At 43.9% G+C, this 20,604-nt stretch overlaps 1 protein-coding gene across 8 annotated transcripts in view; it reads right to left on the minus strand.

The window, feature by feature from the left end:
* Positions 1–8,269: 8,269 nt before the first annotated feature.
* The window catches only part of IHO1 (interactor of HORMAD1 1), a 45,803-nt gene continuing 33,468 nt past the window's right edge, over positions 8,270–20,604 (minus strand). For all 8 annotated transcript variants that reach the window (XM_068251505.1, XM_068251511.1, XM_068251512.1 and 5 more), the window contains 4 exons: positions 18,966–19,014; positions 18,798–18,885; positions 13,086–13,189; positions 8,270–9,606 (listed from right to left, as the gene is read on the minus strand). In XM_068251505.1, the coding sequence (XP_068107606.1) occupies positions 8,392–9,606; positions 13,086–13,189; positions 18,798–18,885; positions 18,966–19,014 (1,456 nt within the window). In that variant the 3' untranslated portion in view covers positions 8,270–8,391. The remainder of the gene's footprint in view (positions 9,607–13,085; positions 13,190–18,797; positions 18,886–18,965; positions 19,015–20,604) is intronic.

The following is a 20,604-nucleotide window of genomic DNA, read 5'->3' on the forward strand; positions in this document are numbered from 1 at the left end:
TGATTCCAAACATTTTTCGGCCCCCTTTGATCTGAGTGCAGTCAGTTGCCTATAGACATTGCCTGATGAGTGCTAATGACTAAATAGAGTGCACCTGTGTGTAATTTAATGTCAGTACAAATACAGCTGCTCTGTGAGGGCCTCAGAGGTTGTCTAAGAGAATATTGGGAGCAATAACACCATGAAGTCCAAAGAACACACAAGACAGGTCAGGGATCAAGTTATTGAGAAATTTAAAGCAAATTTAAAGATTTCCAAAGCCTTGAACATCCCACGGAGCACTGTTCAAACGATCATTCAGAAATGGAAGGAGTATGGCACAACTGTACACCTACCAAGACAAGGCCATCCACCTAACCTCACAGGCCGAACAAGGAGAGCGCTGATCAGAAATGCAGTCAAGAGGCCCATGGTGACTCTGGACGAGCTGCAGAGATCTACAGCTCAGGTGGGAGACTCTGTCCATAGGACAACTATTAGTCATGCACTGTACAAAGTTAGCCTTTATGAAAGAGTGGCAAGAAGAAAGGCATTGTTAACAGAAAAGCATAAGAAGTCCCGTTTGCAGTTTGCCACAAGCCATGAGGGGGACACAGCAACCATGTGGAAGAAGGTGCTCTGGTCAGATGAGACCAAAATGGAACTTTTTGGCCAAAATGCAAAACGCTATGTGTGGCGGAAAACTAACACTGCACATCACTCTGAACACATCATCCCCACTGTCAAATATGGTGGTGGCAGTATCATGCTCTGGGAGTGCTTCTCTTCAGCAGGGACAGGGAAGCTGGTCAGAGTTGATGGGAAGATGGATGGAGCCAAATACAGGGCAAACTTGGAAGAAAACCTCTTGGAGTCCGCAAAAGACTTGAGACTGGGGCGGAGGTTCACCTTCCAGCAGGACATTGACCCTAAACATAAAGCCAGGGCAACAATGGAATGGTTTAAAACAAAACATATCTATGTGTTAGAATGGCCCCGTCAAAGTCCAGATCTAAATCCAATCGAGAATCTGTGGCAAGATCTGAAAACTGCTGTTCACAAATGCTGTCCATCTAATCTGACTGAGCTGGAGCTGTTTTGCAAAGAAGAATGGGCAATGATTTCAGTCTCTAGATGTACAAAGCTGATAGAGACATACCCTAAAAGACTGGCAGCTGTAATTGCAGCAAAAGGTGGTTCTACAAAGTATTGACTCAGGGGGCTGAATAATTACGCACACCCCACTTTGCAGTTATTTATTTGTAAAAAATGTTTTGAATCATGTATGATTTTCCTTCCACTTCTCCCCTGTACACCACTTTGTATTGGTCTTTCACGTGGAATTCCAATAAAATTGATTCATGTTTGTGGCAGTAATGTGACAAAATGTGGAAAACTTCAAGGGGGCTGAATACTTTTGCAACCCACAGTATATACATAGTTTATGTGATATGAGGCATCGCCATCACTGGTACATATTCATATAATTTACAGCCAAAAAAGAACCACTAGGAGGAGGTATATAAATACACAAAATTCCACGATAACAGCCCACAGAACCAGTCTTGGGGATATGCCGTTGCCAGGCCTCGACCGGATTGCTCGGACGGTCCCGGAACAACCAAAATTGAAAGAAAGAGGCGGCACACTACTAGCTGCAAATAGATGCTTATAGTGTGGAACAGACACGTGACGGACCATACAGGCCCTTCCTCAGGTGTATAACCTAGGAGGAGGTCCCTGCCCATGGGAGGTTACACTCTGGAGAGTAGTGGTATGGAGACACTAGGGGAGGAGACACAGGGGTTTGCGGATGAAGCAGTAAGCCTCCAAGGATACGTACAGCAAAAGATAGGCTTGTCTGAAAAGTTGTGTTTTGAGAGTACACTGAAGGTTTCCAGGTTCAGAGCGTGACAGACAGGCTGTGAGAGAGAGTTCCAAAAGAGAGGTGACACTGGTGCAAAGTTCTGGATGCAGGAGTGAGAAAAGGTGACCAAGGTAGGGGTCAAGAGGGTCTCCAGGGAGGAGAGAAGGTTCCAGTTGGGATGGTATCTTGAGATTAATGAGAAAATGTATGAAGGTGACAATTTATGTAGACCTTTGTAAGCTAAGGTGAGAAGTTTATATAATTGATAGCCAATAGAGGGATTGGCAGAGAGAGGCAGCATCATAGTAAAGGGAGTAGAGTTGGATGAGGTGGGCAGCAGAGTTCAGTGGGGACTGAAGAGGTGCCAGTCTGTTTTTTGGTAGAGTAGGGTGTTACAGGAGTCAAGACAACAGTGTATGGGTACACATCTATCAACACTTTTCCAGAATCCTTGCTAAGGAGAACCGAGGGAAAGGGATATGTTCTGTTCAGCTGCTTTCTTCTGGTTGTACCCCACAGGACTACTTCTGCAGGTGGTTCAATGAACCCCTGATAACAGCATGTGTATGGCTTTCATGCCAGAGACTGATCATTCAGAAGCAAAAAGGATCTGAGCATTGTGTGTGTCAGAGAAGACTTTTTGTTGTTTTCAGCTTATAGAAAAGCTATCCTAGAAGAAATAATCCACTCCACTCCAAATCGTGCATATTGCCTGGCTAGCACGATGACACACTGGCTTCAATCAGGGCAGGATCATCTACAAGGCAACCTAGGCAGGTGCCTGGGGCCTTGTGGATGTAAAGAGCCCCAGCTGCCCCCTCACTTGAACTCTTTCCCACTTCCGCCTACCAAAAGGACAAGAAGGCGGAACCAAAGCTACTAACTGACTAGGGCACTTATTTCATCTTAATCCCAGCCAGGGCACTATCTGCACAGAGTTTGTATGTACTCCCCGTGTCGGTGTGGGATTCCCCCGGGCACTCTGGTTTCCTCCCATACCCCCAAAAAACATACAGAAGTTAATTGGCTTCCCCTTCAATTGGCCCTAGAGTACGAGACATACACTTCACGATATAAACATATGACTATGATAAGGATTAGATTGGGAGCTCCTCTGAGGAACAGTTAAAGCGGATCTTAACTCAGAACTTCATCTCTGCTCTGAAAGATAAGCAACAACATAATAACCTTTATAGAAAAACAATTCTTTGTTACAGCTGATCTCCAGTGTTTCTACTTCCTGCTTTCATGGAAGCAGACATATTGTTAACATCCTGTGCTTTCAAATGAGCATATCTGCCATTGCAGTCAGGTGACACAGGGGAGAAATCAAATTAAAGCTTATGTTAGACACAGATGAGTAGGAATTAGACAGGCCGAACTCTCTAAATATATACAGGGTGCATTTCTCTATGTTTTTCTTCTGTCCTGGGCAAGAGTTCAGGTCCACTTTAAGTGACAAAACATTATACTCTGTACAGCGATGCGGAAGATATTGGTGTTTGGTTGGTATATCCTCGAATATAAGTCGACATCGTGTACAAGTCGACTCCAATATTTGAGCCTCTTAAGCTGGAATTTTTTTATTGACTCAAGTATAAGTCTACCCAGCAAGTTAATGGCTGCACTTGGAGACCAGGAATAATTAACAGCTGCACTTGGGGACTAGGAGGGGTTAATGACTGCACTGCATACAGTATTGCAGCCATTAACCCCTCCTGTCCCTTAAATGCAGCCAATAACTCCTCCAGACCCCCCAAGTGCACCAAGTATTCACTCCCCCTCCAATATCTTTTCCCTGCCCCTTTCCTTGTTAATTGTTGTGGCCAGGACTTTCAGACCTGTGTTTTCTTGGCATTTCCTTTATCAAGAAAGTGACACTCACCACTGGGTAGCAAATGGGAATGTCACTAATAGTACACACATTACTCAGTGTTACCCATGACTCGTGTATAAGTCGACCCCCTATACTTTTATTCAGTGAGTCAGACCTAAATTTCTAGACATAGTCAAGTATATACAGTAATAATCCATCTCTAGCTTCAATATTGTCAGAGTAACAGACCTGGAACAAGCGTGTAGCCGGTAAGTCTGAGAAGTCGCCTAGGCAGCCGATTTGTTTTGTGTCAGAGGTTCAGAATGCATGAATGTGTTCCTACCTGGCTTTCACCCTGTGTCAAGTAGCAAACAGATCAAATGTATAAAAAAAAATGAATAACCGTTTTTAGTACCCTAAAATTGCTGCTGCGTAATCTATAAATAAGAATAGTTTGGTAATGACAGGTTCCATATTTTTTCCGCACTAAAGGATTCTATTAATTCCTTAACCTGTATAGAGGCTCAGAGTCATGGAGACCACATAAACAGAATTTCGTTCTTTTCCTGAATAGCATTTTGTTGCTTTTGCTTTGGGGGTTATGTCGTTTGATTAAAGCAAACAGAGCCTACTGGAGTCCTTCAGGTCTGTATCTGACTTTGAAGACAAATCCCTACGCGTTTTTTTGGCCCTACATGTTTATATGTTCATCAAACTGACTAAGCGAACCCACCAGATTGTGAATTATGTGAAGGAGCACATAATGCTTCCATAGAAAAGGCCTGTCTTGAAAAGCTCCTGATATGTCTCGACAAGAACAAAAGGTATTTTGTGTATTCAATGCACGTTTGTTTAAAAATACCTCAGAACACTGTTAAATTTTACTTCTATATATTTATAGTGTATAATGCAGGACGTGGGCGCTAAAAATAACATTTTACTAAGCTATGGAATTTAGTGCTGTTATACACGAGGTCTAGATAGATCCCTTCCAAACGCAAAATGTATTATAAAACTCCGCACACAGATATCACGTTCACCCAAATAGTTACATGGCACATTCCTCAGGCCTATTAAAATCTGCAAAAATAGACCCTTGTTTTCACTTGCAGTTTATTTCCACCTATAAAAAGACTTCGGTAGTTAAGGTGAAACACAATCTGTTTTGTGAAAAAATATGTAAAGTTGTTATAGAAGACTCTGGCTCTTAGTTACTTCTATATATATATATAAATGGGCAGTTCTTCCTCAAGACAATGGAGTGATAAGAAGTGATATACAGGGATGTCCGAACATCAAGATTTCACGTTTGCGAACAGTACCAAGAATGTTCACGAAATGATCGTACGTGGCGAGCCCCATTGACTTTAACTCATTAGCAACTTCAATAGAGTTATCTCGTTTGTGATAAGTGCACTGCTTTTGATCTCAGCCGGCAGAACTCGTTGTGCTGTAAATTTTTGGAATGCTTTGATGTCTCTCTACCGAGCAGAAAATATAGAAATTGAAAGCTGAACAGGTCCGTGAAGCTGGCCCCCCTACAATCAGCATAAATAAAAATTCCATCATGCTTGGTTAGTGCTACATTTGTGCCCATTTGTGATGCAAAAAGTAAGATTTGTGCTGCTTTCATCTTGAAGATAATAGCACTTATTATTTCCAGAACAGTACCATCACACAGTCCCCATACAACAACCTACAGACATGAAACTGGTATGGGTTGGGTAGTGCTGTGCATGTGCTCATTTGTGCAGCAAAAATCATCTTTCTATCTTTTACAGTTTTTGAGATATTCATCCAACCTACTAATACCCCTGTGTCTCTGCATCCCATGTCCGTGTGTGTGTGTCCCTGCTTTGCGCTACTGCGCATGTGCCGCATGGACGGCCGTTGTTCGGACGGGAGCAGGACAGCCAGGGGGCCGGCCAGGCGGGCGTGTGGGCACGGCGGGCGGTGGTGATGGACCTAGAGCCCGTTATTAAACGGGCTAAGTTCTTTAGTGTTTTTATAAAGCTCAAACGTTTACTCAGACTCACTCAGCCTTTGCAATGTTGTAGGGGGTTGAGTGAAACAAGCATGTGGCTTATCTAGTCAGACTTCAGTCAGAAACATCTGATCTGCATGCTGGTTTAGTGTCTATGTCTAAAGGGAGGGAGAGGATCAGCAGGACAGCCAAGCAATGTGCATTGTTTAAAAGGAAATAAGCAGGTCAGCCTGTATATGCCGATTGGCCATATCAAGGTATGTATCCATGCTGCTTACCCAGCGAATCTACAGTAATGACCAAAAGACCTATATACAGTGGCTTGCAAAAGTATTCGGCCCCCTTGAAGTTTTCCACATTTTGTCACATTACTGCCATAAACATGAATCAATCTTATTGGAATTTCATGTGAAAGACCAATACAAAGTGGTGTACACGTGAGAAGTGGAATGAAAATCATACAGGATTCCAAACATTTTTTACAAATCAATAACTGCAAAGTGGGGTGTGCGTAATTATTCTGCCCCCTGAGTCAATACTTTGTAGAACCACCTTTTGCTGCAATTAACGCTGCCAGTCTTTTAGGGTATGTCTCTATCAGCTTTGCACATCTAGAGACTGAAATCCTTGCCCATTCTTCTTTGCAAAACAGCTCCAGCTCAGTCAGATTAGATGGACAGCGTTTGTGAACAGCAGTTTTCAGATCTTGCCACAGATTCTCGATTGGATTTAGATCTGGACTTTGACTGAGCCATTCTAACACATGGATATGTTTTGTTTTAAACCATTCCATTGTTACCCTGGCTTTATGTTTAGTATTGTTGTCCTGCTGGAAGGTGAAACTCCGCCCCAGTCTCAAGTCATTTGCAGACTCCAAGAGGTTTTCTTCCAAGATTGCCCTGTATTTGGCTCCATCCATCAACTCTGACCAGCTTCCCTGTCCCTGCTAAAGAGAAGCACTCCCAGAGCATGATGCTGCCACCACCATATTTGACAGTGGGGATGGTGTGTTCAGAGTGATGTGCAGTGTTATTTTACCACCACACATAGCGTTTTGCATTTTGGCCAAAAAGTTCCATTTTGGTCTCATCTGACCAGAGCGCCTTCTTCCACATGTTTGCTGTGTCCCCCACATGGCTTGTGGCAAACTGCAAACGGGATTTCCTATGCTTTTCTGTTCACAATGGCTTTCTTCTTGCCACTCTTCCATAAAGGCCAACTTTGTGCAGTGCACGACTAACAGTTCCCCCACCTGAGCTGTAGATCTCTGCAGCTCATCCAGAGTCACCATGGGCCTCTTGACTGCATTTCTGATCAGCGCTCTCCTTGTTCGGCCTGTGAGTTTAGGTGGACGGCCTTGTCTTGGTAGGTTTACAGCTGTGCCATATGCCCTCCATTTCTGAATGGTCACTTGAACAGTGCTCCGTGGGATGTTCAAGGCTTTGGAAATCTTTTTGTAGCCTTAGGGTCCTTTTACACTTAATCAGTTGCTCTCAGTTAAAACGGAAAGAAAACTGATTTTCAAAGTAAGTCCCATGTTTTCCTATGGCACCTTTCACACTTAAAGCGTTTTAACTGAAATCTTCTTCCCAATGCACTGCTATGGAAAAAACGCGTACTAACACGTACTAACGCACACTAACGCATACCAACTAATTAAGTGTAAAAGGGGCCTAAGCCTGCTTTAAATTTATCAATAACTTGATCCCTGACCTGTCTGGTGTGTTCTTTGGACTTCACGGTGTTGTTGCTCCCAATATTATCTTAGACAACCTCTGAGGCCGTCACAGAGCAGCTGTATTTGTACTGACATTAGATTACACACAGGAGCACTCTATTTAGTCATTAGCACTCATCAGGCAATGTCTATGGGCAACTGACTGCACTCAGACCAAAGGGGGCTGAATAATTACGCACACACCACTTTCCAGTTATTGATTTGTAAAAAAAATGTGGAATTATGTATGATTTTCGTTCCACTTCTCATGTGTACAGAACTTTGTATTGGTCTTTCACGTGGAATTCCAATAAAATTGATTCATGTTTTTTGGCAGTAATGTGACAAAATGTGAAAAACTTCAAGGGGGCCGAATACTTTTGCAAGCCACTGTAGGTATACTTTTCCAGACCCTCCTCTGACTCTTAAAGGACACCTGACCTGAGAGAGATGGGGAGGCTGCCATATTAATTTCCTTTTAATCAGCCACTGAGCCGCCTCAAAGTCAACAGCATATTACCGTCTGACTTCCGTGGTGACGCAGGAGCGGCAGAAGTAATGTAAGTCAATGGACAAGGCAGGAAATTTAAATATTTTGGCGGCGGAAGTGTGCATGCGTGGAATGACAGTATTTATGACGAGGAAACCTGGGAATCCCAGTGACATACGTCCTGTCCGGCAAGGAGTACGTCACTGGGTGAGCGGCATGTGGGGGGTAAGCGCTATGCATGTGACCCTGTGGCACACTCTTCCGCTGGGTCATATGATTGAGATTTTGTACGCTGCGTTGCGATGGGATGGGATGGGGGCATTGCATAAACTGTAGATAAGGTAAGAAACAAATAAGAAAAACCTTTTGTTAAGCCACAGTATTATAGCAAAGGATCAGATCAGGCAACAATTACGTCATGTTTCTCGGCAGCTTTATTCTGGTTTATTCACAGACACACAATTCTATCATCTGATACATCAAAGTATTTGCATTAATAACGGATGCATTAAAAATAGATAAAGGTTTTTGTTCATCTTCAGCCGGAATCTTCGCTGCTGTCAAAGAAAAAAGAGATAAGTTTCTTTTGCTCCATCTGTACGATGATATCTGCTGCTGATGTATTCATGACAGAAGGGCTTAAGGATGGGAAACAAGGCATATTATTTTCAGGGTCTGCATTATAAAACAATTGACTGCTGTCCCATATAGACATGCCACCGTCTTCTGAACATTCCAGAGTTTTAGCGAGGCAGTCGTCACCGCCGCTCCCCATCTTCGTGGGCTGCTTTATTGTTTGGCGGGAATCGAGCAAAGAATATTTCAGGCAATTCTTTTTCTGGGCCTTCCTCATGAGTGCAGGAATGACAGGTAATGAAGATTCACAGCTCTCGGAAAAAGGCATAAGACAATCTTCCATCTGTCTGACAGAGTTTCCGTGTTGCCGAATGACAAATTCATTTCTAGATTTACGCTCGGCATTGTTGGATGCGGAGCTGGATATAGCCTGTGTAGTATTTTTAATCGCGAGGGCCGTCCTCTTCTTCTTGGAAATTTTCCTACGCCTGTTTGCTGTCGTCCTCCTTGAAGTCTGGATGTTTTTCTTAGACTTGGTTCCAATTAATCCGTTTTCCTCCCCGCTGTATCTCTCTGCCTTTTGAAGAAAATGGTTCTGCTCCGTTGGGAGCCCGCGATTGTTGTGATAATATTGTTGCAAGCCACATACATATTTTACACCGGTCTCATCCATAGTGGTGTCCTTACAAATCTCTACTCTTTCATGTCTAGCCCTTGATCTCGTGTAAATCTCAGGTGGCCTTAAATCAACGGCGGAGATATCAGCTTTGCCGTCATGTCCTGCACTACAGTTTGTCATGTCCTTCAAACAAACAGTTCCTTCGTGTTGAGGAGAAAAGCTACCGCTGGTTCCTTCACATGTGTTCTGAGAACCACCTAGACAAGTTCTCGATGGCTTACACTGTGATGTGATATGTTCCGTTACAAGCAGGTCTTGAACGCTCGCGGGGGAGGTTTGCGTTGTTTGGTCTTTCAAGTCGGTTGCGGGCTTCGGAACCCAATTAATCTTGTGAATCTCGCTCAGTATTTTATCTTCTGAGGACTTGATGGAATCTGACAGGCATGTTAATTTTTCAGACAGCTCCAGGTGCATTTCACATTGTCGTGACTTCACAGCCTCCATGCCCGTCACGAGCAGCTGAACGTTGGATTTCAGGTCTGTCAGCTCAGCGTCCTTCTGTGGAGGAACAGATTGGTTATGCTAAGCGTTAGCGGAAATACTTACATGCTTCAAATTAGCCCCGGGTTTTAATTGGGAATTTAGAGCGTAGACAAGGAAGCTGTCAATTCGCATGTGTCATACATTCAGTAATGGGTATATAAACATCTCCCTTTCGGTTAGAGAGTGAGCTAATGTGGTAATGTGTTCTGTGATGATGTCGCGGTTTGGCTTTGCTGCTGCAGTAGCGCTATTAGTGATAAAGACAGGTAAACACACTACTGACAGGTAAACCATGCTCTTAAAGTAAATCTGGGAGTCTTGAAAGGCAAAAATTAGGATGCTTAGCCTGGGAGGGGGAAGCCTCCGGATTCTACAGAGACCCCTCCTCATCCCTCCATTTCAGCGCTGGGACCCCCGAAGTAAGAGCACATCAGTGACAGTGTTTCTGGTTGAAACATTCTCAGTTTGAGCTGGGATGCAGCGACAACCCACAGGATCCCTCAGCGAAATTAGCATGGGACCCCCTTGGGATCCATCCCCCCCCTCCATGTGGCTGGTGATACACACAAACTTATACACCTTTCCCCACCAGCTACCTACATAGTAGAATAGTGAAGCAGAGTAGTGTAATATTTACCTTCTTCAGCGCTGGGTCGTGCCTCTTCTGTTCTTTCTGGCAGCTGCACGCTCTGTGCTTCCATACCTACAGATCCTGATCACATGACATGCATTGGGAGCCAGAGGTATACAGCATAGAGCATGTGGCTGCCAGGAAGATCAGAGGAGACCTGAAGCAGCACAGAGCAGATGAATATTAAACTGCTCCATTGTGCTACTCTGCAGAAGGGGGGAGAAGCAGGCCCTCCCACAGTTGCCATAGTTACTGTATGTCACTTAGTTTGAGACTGTTCAGTAAATGTTATATCTTAATAATTTTGGCCTGAGACTACGTTTTAGATTTTGGCCCCTTACATGATTGAGTTTCACACCCCTGATCTAAGAGAAGACAGCAGTCTGAAGTTATGTAAATCCATGGCAGCGCTTAAAGGGAAGGTTCAGGGAGGGATTCAAAAAATAAAAATAAATTTCCACTTACCTGGGGCTTCCTCCAGCCCGTGGCAGGCAGGAGGTGCCCTCGCCGCCGCTCCGCAGGCTCCCGGTGGTCTCCGGTGCCCGACCCGACCTGGCCAGGCCGGCTGCCAGGTCGGGCTCCTCTGCGCTCCATTTCCTGGGACTTCTGCGTCCCACGACGGCGCGATGACGTCATCGGACGTCCATCGGGCTGTACTGCGCATGCGCAGTACAGCCCGGCGGACGTCCGATGACGTCAGCGCGCCGTCGTGGGACGCAGAAGTCCCAGGAAATGGAGCGCAGAGGAGCCCGACCTGGTAGCCGGCCTGGCCAGGTCGGGTCGGGCACCGGAGACCACCGGGAGCCTGCGGAGCAGCGGCGAGGGCACCTCCTGCCTGCCACGGGCTGGAGGAAGCCCCAGGTAAGTGGAAATTTATTTTTATTTTTTGAATCCCCTCCCTGAACCTTCCCTTTAAATACTTCTATTATAATTATCAGAGGGTAGGGATGTCAGTTCTTGATTAACTAGTTAACCTTCCTGGCGGTAAGCCCGAGCTGAGCTCGGGCTATGCCGCGCAGGAAGATATCTCAGCCCCTGGTGGAGCGATTTGCTCCATTTAAAATGCTGTACGCGCAGCTAGCACTTTGCTAGCCGCACGTACAGCTCGATCGCCGCCGCTCTGCAGCGGGCAGCGCTATGGGCTGGATCGGAGGTGTCTGACGTCAGGACGTCGGCTGATGTCCATGACGTCATTCCGATCGTCGCCATGGCGACAGGAGAAGCCAAACAGGGGAGCGCGTTATATACGCGTTCCCCTGTTTGCTATTGATGCCGGCGACGATCGCACTAGAGGGACACATGCGCCCTCTAGTGGTGTTTCATGTAGCTACCACTCTGGTAGCTTTATATAAAACACAAAAATTTTTTTTTAAAAAAAAGGATTTTTGCCAATTTGGCAAAAAAAATTAACCGCCAGGAGGGTTAAGGACCGCACTAATTGAAATATACGCCGTTTTGATGACTACCTGGCTGCCAGGGTGTAGATTTCAATACACCGACGCCGCTCGTTCTCGCCGCTTTCGTCGCTCCTAACGATCTCGCCGCTGTTTCCCCGCCACAGCTCACTCGCTCTTCCGTCTTTATAATGGCAGAGCCCTGTGAATGGGTCAGGAGTAGATTTCATTGGCTCCTAACCCTGTCTATCAACGTAAGCTCCCATTGGCTTAGATTGATAGGCAGGATCAGAAACCGGCTCCTGACCGGCTCACAGGAACTCTGCCGTCATAGAGACGGCAGAGTGGGTGGCTGAGGTTACCGTCGTGCGGCGTGGACAGCGCTTGCAGCGGGTATGTGTGGTGATTCATCGGTATTCATCGTTATTCTGCAGTTTCTTGTACCAGCAGTCTCTGGTTCTTAAGGGGGCAGAGACCGCTGGTACTTAAGTGGTTAAAAAAGCCATCTTGTTCCTTTTTTGGCAGTCACGATGTTGATGTAGTTAGGGGGTGGTAAACAGACACCACACCTCCCACTGACTCCAATGATTCAAGGTTGGAACACACAACAAAAATCCTGTCTGGTTAGTTTACAATCCCAGGTCCGAGTCCCAGCAACGACACTCTCTGCATGGAGCTTGTATCTTACCCTTGTGTTTACTTGGTTTACAAAAACACAACATAATTTAATAAAGGATATCCTTTCCAGGGTGCCACTGTCACCTCCGTAAGTTCTCTGATCCCAGCGTTTGTCACTGGCTTCTGCGCATGTGCGGGCGTGCTTCTCACGCTCATGCTCCATTTGTCCAGAGCATTGTGCACTTGCGCAGTTCTCAAAGACTTGAACTGCCCAAGTGCAGAACACTCCCAGCCACAATCAAGAGAGGCGCAACCAAACTTGCACAGAAGCCCGCTACCTAGTAGAGATAACTCTTCTCATCAGAATTGTTTTAATACTGCCACATTGGAGGGTATTTGAGTATAAACTGCTTATTTAGGGTCCTGTCACAGGAGTTCAAGGAGCTGCCTGAACTTGATCTCAAATATTAATATTAGAAGCTTCTCCCAGATTCAGAAAATAAGACAAAATGAGTGCAGTATAGCTTTATGTTGTGCTGTTCAATTATACTTGCTTATTATGGGATGTCCTCACTGCATTTGTACCACTGGTTGGTGTGGCTCTGTAAAGTTTAGAGACTATAGGCTCCTTATACATCAGTGGTTCTGGATGATAGCCTGGCTTTTAGGGGCGTAAAGAAATGATTTGCATATTAAGCAGTGATGCATTATGGGAGATCTTTCTTATTCAATGAAAGCTTAATTATTGCACACACCTTCTATTTTAAGAAGGCAAATGTATATTAACAATGTAGAGAAACTCATTAAGGTACTATTATTATTATTATTATTCACAGATCACATGAACTCACCAGAACTATCTTGCTCTCCAAGTCCTGCAAGGCTTGTCTGCAATCACATTTTGATGATGCCACTTTCTGTATTGATTCATGGTAAATCGCAATATTTTCTTGCACTAGAAAAATGTAATCTGTTTGTATTTATATACTACAACACAGAGACGTAATACTAGGGTCATCCAAAAAAGTAACAGTCGTTTGCTTTTATCTGCCACACAAGGTATTCTTTCTGTGTAATGCATCTTGCTTCTCTTCTCTCCCTGCACTGCTTGTCATATGACTGCAGAATGTTAGTATCTGTTTGTTCAGCAGCATTAACATTAGGCCGCCCGTCATATCATCCTACCCACAGGTGAGGAGAGAGTGATGCTACTACAATAAGGGATTGAAGACCCTTGTAAAACAATATGATGAACACTTAAATAAGTAATTATGTAGAAAAATATTTAGAAGACAGAGTGGCCCTTATGCAATAATTTTTTTTCTCCTGTGTTTTCTCCTAGGTAATATTTTCACATCTTACAAATAAAATGCTTTCTAAGCCATCAGCAAGCAAGAAAATACTTTAGATAATTTTGACAAGTACTTTTCCCCCTACTTTTCTGATACATTTTTTAAATTGCAGAATGCTGAAAAGTTATTTTAACCACTTGAGGACCAGAGGCTTATACCCCCTAGTGACCAGGCAATTTTTTACAATTCAACACTTCACAACTTTAACGGTTTATTGCTCGGTCATACAACTTACCACCCAAATGAATTTTACCTCCTTTTCTTCCCACCAATAGAGCATTCTTGTGGTGGTCTCTGATTGATGCTGTGATTAAATTTTTTATTAACTAAAAAAGAGCAATTTTTTAAAAAACAAACAACAATTTATTTTATTCCCCTTTCCCCTTAAATTGGCCCTAGACTGTGATCCATACCCTACACTACACACTCATAGGCATCAGCCTATGAGAGAGATTAGATTATGAGCCGTTAGGAGGGAAAGTTAAGTGACAAGGCTGTCCCCTGTACAGTGCTGTGCTAGATCACGTTTATTTGTTTAGGGTTTTTTGTACATTACAGCCTGCCAGCTCCAATCACGGCTGGCAGGCTGATCACGGATCCCTGCTTTGTTTACCCGCAGGAAACACGCCCCCAAGTACGCGTACCCTGCCAACCCCGCCTCCCACACTATGATGCCAATCAGCGTTAGGCAGTCCTGAGAGTGCCACTCTTCCACCGCAGATCGGTGTTTTGGGCAACCCCTGTAATATAAAGTATGGACTCAGAGCAGAACTAAATGATTAAATTGACCTCCACTCCTTCCTCATTGCTGACCTCTACTTATATTAAAATAAACACCAAAAAAAAGCAAAGGAGAGGAAACAATTTACCAAAACAGGTGGAAATAAAACAGATCACTGTGGTGTAACCATGTTTCAGCAAGAGTGGCGAGTTGTTCCACAAAATGATCACGTAACCTTTCAAATTGCAGCAAAATTAACTTGGAAGTGTCCAGTTGATTTAGATTCTTGTCAGCATTTAGACATTTTAGAACTTGCAGGGCTATCAGAATCAGAATCTTTATTTCGCCAAGCATGACTGGGTCGTGCCCGGAATTGGGCTTGGCAGGACTAATAGTAATATGTTTGCGCTTTATAAATGCAATAAATAAATATGACACACAATACAAAAACAGCAATTAGAACACAACAGTTAGTATAGTTTGACTAAAATTATGTACAAAGTGTTGAGCTGATCATTGACTTCAGGAAGTCTGCCAACACCCCACCTCCAATCTACATTGAGGTGGCAAGAGTATCCTGCACCTGCCTCCTGGGCGCTACCAACTCCGGTGGCCTGGTCTACATAGCTGAAATGTTTGAATGCCAAAGAGAAATTAAGTGTACTCCTCCGAATTGATTTTGTAGCAGTTTGAGAGTTCCAGAGCCCAAACCACGGTCCTTGCAGTGGTGACACCCAGGTTCCCCGGGGTCAAAGATATTCAAACCCCAAAAGTCAGCAGTAAATTCATAGCCATTTTTGGGGGGTGAGAAACAAGGAGGAAATCGGCCGACTATCTTCAGAAGAGTCAAACAGTTAATACAAAATACTGTATATTCTGGCGTAAAAGACTACTTTTTAACCCTTGAAAATCTTCTGAAAAGTCAGGGGTCATCTTATACGCCGGGTGTCATTGATGCTGGGTGATCCGCCGTATCCTGTAACCGCCTCTCAAATTTCTGTGCTGTTTCAAGAAACTTTGAAAGAATAGCAGTGGGAAAAGGTGTTCACCTACTTACAAGGCAGGTAGAATAATGGATTGTTTTTAAGGATTTGATTAAATAGCAGTAATGTTGTTTAAGTTGATAACAAAAAGGACCATGGACTTGACTGTTATCTCCATCCCCATGTGACATCTGCCCTGACCCCAGTACATATACATGCGAAAAGGGTGCTGAGAAATTTGGGCTCTTGTTGAAGTAGAGTATCGTCATTATGCTTTACGTAACCTGCTTCTCCTGCTAATCCTCCCCTACCTAACCATCTCCCTAGCTAAAACTTCTGTTAAGCCGGGTCTACACGGAGCGATCCGGATCGACTCTGCCGCATCTCCGCGCGTACAAGCCGCGTCCCCGCTCGTCCGCACGTGCGTTGGATTCGATCCCCCCTCGTCCCCGCCGGCACCGCTTATCTTCCGCTCGATTCCCCGCTATTGTTCACTCGCGGGGAATCGGCCGCGGTGAAATCGGACCTGTCGGATTTAAAAGACACATCGTGCTGTGTAGACCCGGCTTTAGATTTTTCTGTAAGATTTTCTGTAATTAGATTATTTTCTGTAAAGTACTGGTAGAGACTGGTCATTATCTCTGGTGTATCTCCTACTATATGGAAGTGAAGTATGGGGCCCCACCACCTACCCAGACCAATCAAAATGGGAATCCAGCCCAACAGAAATATTCCACCTTGAGTTCTGAAAACACCTTCTCCATGTCCATCGGAGTACCTCAAACAATGCCTGCCGAGCTGAGCTGGGGAGATTCCCATTACTGCTTGAGATACAGAAGAGAGTGTTGTCCTTCTGGGCCCACCTACAGAGCAGCAGCCCCGACTCACCCCACTACAAAGCCATGCTGCACAATGAAGACCAAGAAAAGCCGTGTGCACTGAAAGTCGTGGTCAGCTTTATACTCCCACCAACCCCCGACCTACAGGTCATAACAAAAGTCCAGATAAAACACACCACATCTAAGAGCAAAGAAGACTATGTGGAAAAATGGAAGAGTGAAATAAAACAATCACAAAAGCTAGCCATATACCAGTCTCTACAAAGAGAATATAAAATGGCCCCATACCTTGAAAAGTTGCAAAACTCTCAAGAGAGGAAAATCCTGAGTGTCTACAGATTGAGTGCTCACAACCTCGAAATAGAGTCTGGGAGACACAGACAGACGTACAAACCCAGGGAGGAGAGACTATGCCAACACTGTGAGCAGAAGACCCTTGAGGATGAAAGCCACTTCCTGCTGCACTGCCCCAAATATACTGCAACCAAGGACACTTACTTTAAGAAATTGTTGGAACTATTCCCAGACTTTCTCACACTAGAAGATGAGAGAAAAACATATATCCTACTGGAAAAAGAGGAATCCACAGTGACAATCACTGCACACTATGTCACAGCATGCCACAGACTGAGAGGAGCATAACGGAACTGTAAACCTAAAAAATGTCCACAGACTGCTTAGCCATTATCCCCCTACCCCACCCCCTCCCATGTCCCCTATTTCCCCTTGCTTTGGCAATACCTGTAATGAATCTTGGTCATGCCAAGAAAGCTATCTTTGATTTGATTTGAATTGTCTTCTGGTTATCTCCTGAGTAGAACAATGCTTAATTGCTCGGCAGATAGATGGTTAGATAGCTAATTTCCAACATGTTGGAAATTATCTATCTGGCAGGTAAATCTGGTGTGTACACACGCACTACCAAATGCAACGACTGAGCGGATCGTTCAGAAACAGCCTTATCAGTCCGCCGACAGCGCGTACACACGCGCATACTGTCGGCTAAAGATTGCCCAGCGGGAGGGTCCGGCGGACTCGTCGTTGCATTTCGTAGTGCGTGTGTACGCACCTTAACAGAAAATCTTACAGAAAATTGTATGGTGTGTACTAGGCATAACACTACCTACCCTTTCCTGTACATAATTCCCTACTGGCTACAAGTCTTCTTCCCAAATGACACATTGGGAGTTGCCATAGCCGCTGGGCTGGGTGGTGGCATAACTAAGTTGGGAGGGGCAAAGTAAGGGCAGGCAGAGGTGTGGCAAGGGGCTGGCAGAGGTATAAAAGGGATAAAAATGGACATAGCTGGGCTTTCAAACCAGGAAGTCCAGCCAAGAATGACACTCACCAAGTGAGAACAGCCAATGCTGCAGAGGTGGTTAGCTAAATCCTGTGAAATAATGAAAACCTGTGAAAATGTTTTACCCATATTTTACTATCGCTAAACCTAACCATATTCTCACTTGAACCAATCCCCCCACCACCACTACCACCATCTCCGCCGATATCAGCGCCACCTTCGCCGCTAAACTTGCCCACCCCCATTTCCTGCACTGCCTATTTACGATGTTTATCGGGCGCCATTGCTGCCCAAATTACCCACTGTGTGCCTCTATAGCTGCCATTAACATTGCGGTCTATGCGCTGCTTCAGTAAAGACTTCCGGTGCTCATCTAATCAGTTTGGAAACTTAAGACAGGAATCAGACAGGGTACAAAAAAACAAAGATGGCATACAGGTCCTTGTTATTACTCATTATCTGTGTGCACGCATTCCACTTATTAAGCACAATTTTTGACAAAATCTTTGTTTTAAGGTAATTGATTCCCACATTTTTGGCATTGAGTTTTATGGAAAACCCCATTTAGCTGTCATTTTATTGTAAGGGCCTTCTTTGCCTAGAATCTTAGGTTAGAGGGTCATGTGACCCATAAGAGGGTCATGATGTGACCCCTTCATGAGGAAAATAATTGCTACTATTTCTAACCATTCTAGACCCTAAGTAAAAGAACACCTGCAATAAAAGGGATATGGAGGCTGCCATATTTATTTCCTTTCAAACAATTTAGATTGCCTGGATGTCCTCCTGATCCTCTGCTTCTAATACTTTTAGCCATAGACCCAGAACAAGCATGCAGATCAAGTGTTCTAACCTCTAGACTAGATTAGACTAAATGCTTGTTTGAGGTGTGTGATTCAGACTTTACTGACGCCAGAAAAATTGTCAGAACTTCCAGGCAACTGGCTTTGTTTAAAAGAAAAAACAAATACTGAATTTCAGCCTCCATATCCCTCTCGCTTCGGGTTCCCTTTACGGTGTACATTGGTGATGGATGGGAGACAAGAACCATGACTAGAATAAGCTCACCGATAAAAGTTCTGAAACAAAGTAAGAAGTCAGTGGGCTCTGTCTTAATCAGTCAAACGTTACCGATAACTGAGAACTGGCTTTTGGGTGCACTGACAGATTTAAATTTGTATATCTATTCAATAATACTAACATAGCCTGGTATGCAGTTTCCATCACGAGCTGCATAACTTGCCAGCTATTCCTGTAACTAAACACAGGTCACTGTATTTCATCCTCCTGTGCAGGCTGCAGACCCTGTGTGCCCTCTGCTGGTGTAAAACAAGTAAAATATGTCTTCAGTAATTGCTGCATACTCACATGATTTTGAGGATGAATTAATGGATTCTACAATTGACCTGCACTTCAAATGTGTATTTTCTTCCATTTGGCAAAGTGTCATTTTCAGCTGGCAAAGATAAAACACAGCATCGATTCACTGGTGTGAACCCTTTCCTCCATACGTAGTGCTGCATAGTGTTTCCTTACCTCCTCTACTGTTACATGGATATTGCAGATCATCTGGTTGAATTGCTCACTGGTGAAAATAAAAAAGATACTATTATTCATTATTTTTTTTACTAGAGATATTTTCGAATGCATATTAAAAAATATTTCTTATAAAGGCCCTGATTCTTCAAGTAGTGGTAAAATTTTCTGTGTGCTGCCCCTCATCAGTACACTTTAATGTGAACCCAAAGTGAAAATAAACTGATGAGATAAACAAATGTATCTATTATCCTGCTCCTAAACATTACTTTTTTTTTTTTTACACACCCCATGGTTTTATGTTATGTTTAAACATTTACAAACAAGTAGATTGAATATTTTATTGTCGCTGCTCAATGGGAGTCTTTTAAGTGCCTCAGAGATAAAATAACAAATAGAACTATTGACCTTTTTTGTTTACCTGTCCCCTGTACTTATTAGTTGTTCTCTGCTGGAAAAAGTTTTATGGCTGTAATTCTTTATCAGTGAGGGTTACGCTATAATTCAACAAGAGAGAAACTGGGCCATTTGCAATTCTTTTTTTTTCTGCTAAGTTTTCTCCTAGAAGATAATTTTTCATCTTTTGTTTAAAACAACTTTTTAGCACTCTACAATTGAACAAGATGAAAAAGCTATGTCAAAATTATTCTGAGAATTTTCTTGCTTACTGGTGGTTTAAAGGGTATTTAAAGGGGAACTGAAGAGAGAGGTATAGGGAGGCTGCCATGTTTATTTACTTTTAAGCAATACCAGTTGCCTGGCAGCCCTGCTGATCCTCTGCCTCTAATACTATTAGTCATAGCCCCTGAACAAGCATGCAGCAGATCAGGTGTTTCAGACTTTAAAGTCAGATCTGACAAGACTAGCTGCATGCTTGTTTCTGGTGTTATTCAGATACTGCTGCAGAGAAATAGACCAGCAGGGCTGCCAGGCAACTGGTATTGATTAAAAGGAAATAAATATGGCAGCCTCCATATACCTCTTACTTCAGTTCCCCTTTAATTGCTTAAACTGGACTCTTGTACAGGACACAAGGAAAACAGAAATGCACCCTGTATGCATTTAAAGAGTTTAGCCTGTGTAATTCCCCTCATTTGTGTCTAATCACCAGTTGTAATCTTCCATGTCGCATGACTGCCTATGGCAGACAAGCCCATTTGAAAGTACAGGCTGTAAATATGTCTGCTTCCATGAAAGCAGGGAGTAGACACTCTGCAGATTTATTTTAGGATTTGTATCAGCTGTAACAAGAAATGGTTTTTGTGTAAAGGTTTTTATGCTGTTGTGTATCTTTTAGAGCTGAGAGGAGTTCTGAGTTTAGGTCCACTTTAAGTGTGAAAATATCACTTAGGGGAAAACATAGGAGAAAAAGTGAACTGTATATGGCTCTGTCCCAAGCATGCCTGAAGATTAAGGGCCTGTTTCCACTACACGTGGTGCGATGTGGCTACATAGCCGCTTCGCACCATGGCAGAACTGTAACGAATGCAAAGCAATGGAACAGTTTCCACTGATTGCTGGTTATGCAGAGCGATCCGAGAATCTGCAGCATGCTGCAAGGTTCTCACGCGGCCGCTTCCGTCCGCATCCACGTCCCGTCTCCTCCAGTCTCGGTGACGCGAATGCAAACGGAAGTTAT

This window comes from Hyperolius riggenbachi, chromosome 9 (assembly GCF_040937935.1).
Source record: "Hyperolius riggenbachi isolate aHypRig1 chromosome 9, aHypRig1.pri, whole genome shotgun sequence".
NCBI classification, from domain to species: domain Eukaryota; kingdom Metazoa; phylum Chordata; class Amphibia; order Anura; family Hyperoliidae; genus Hyperolius; species Hyperolius riggenbachi.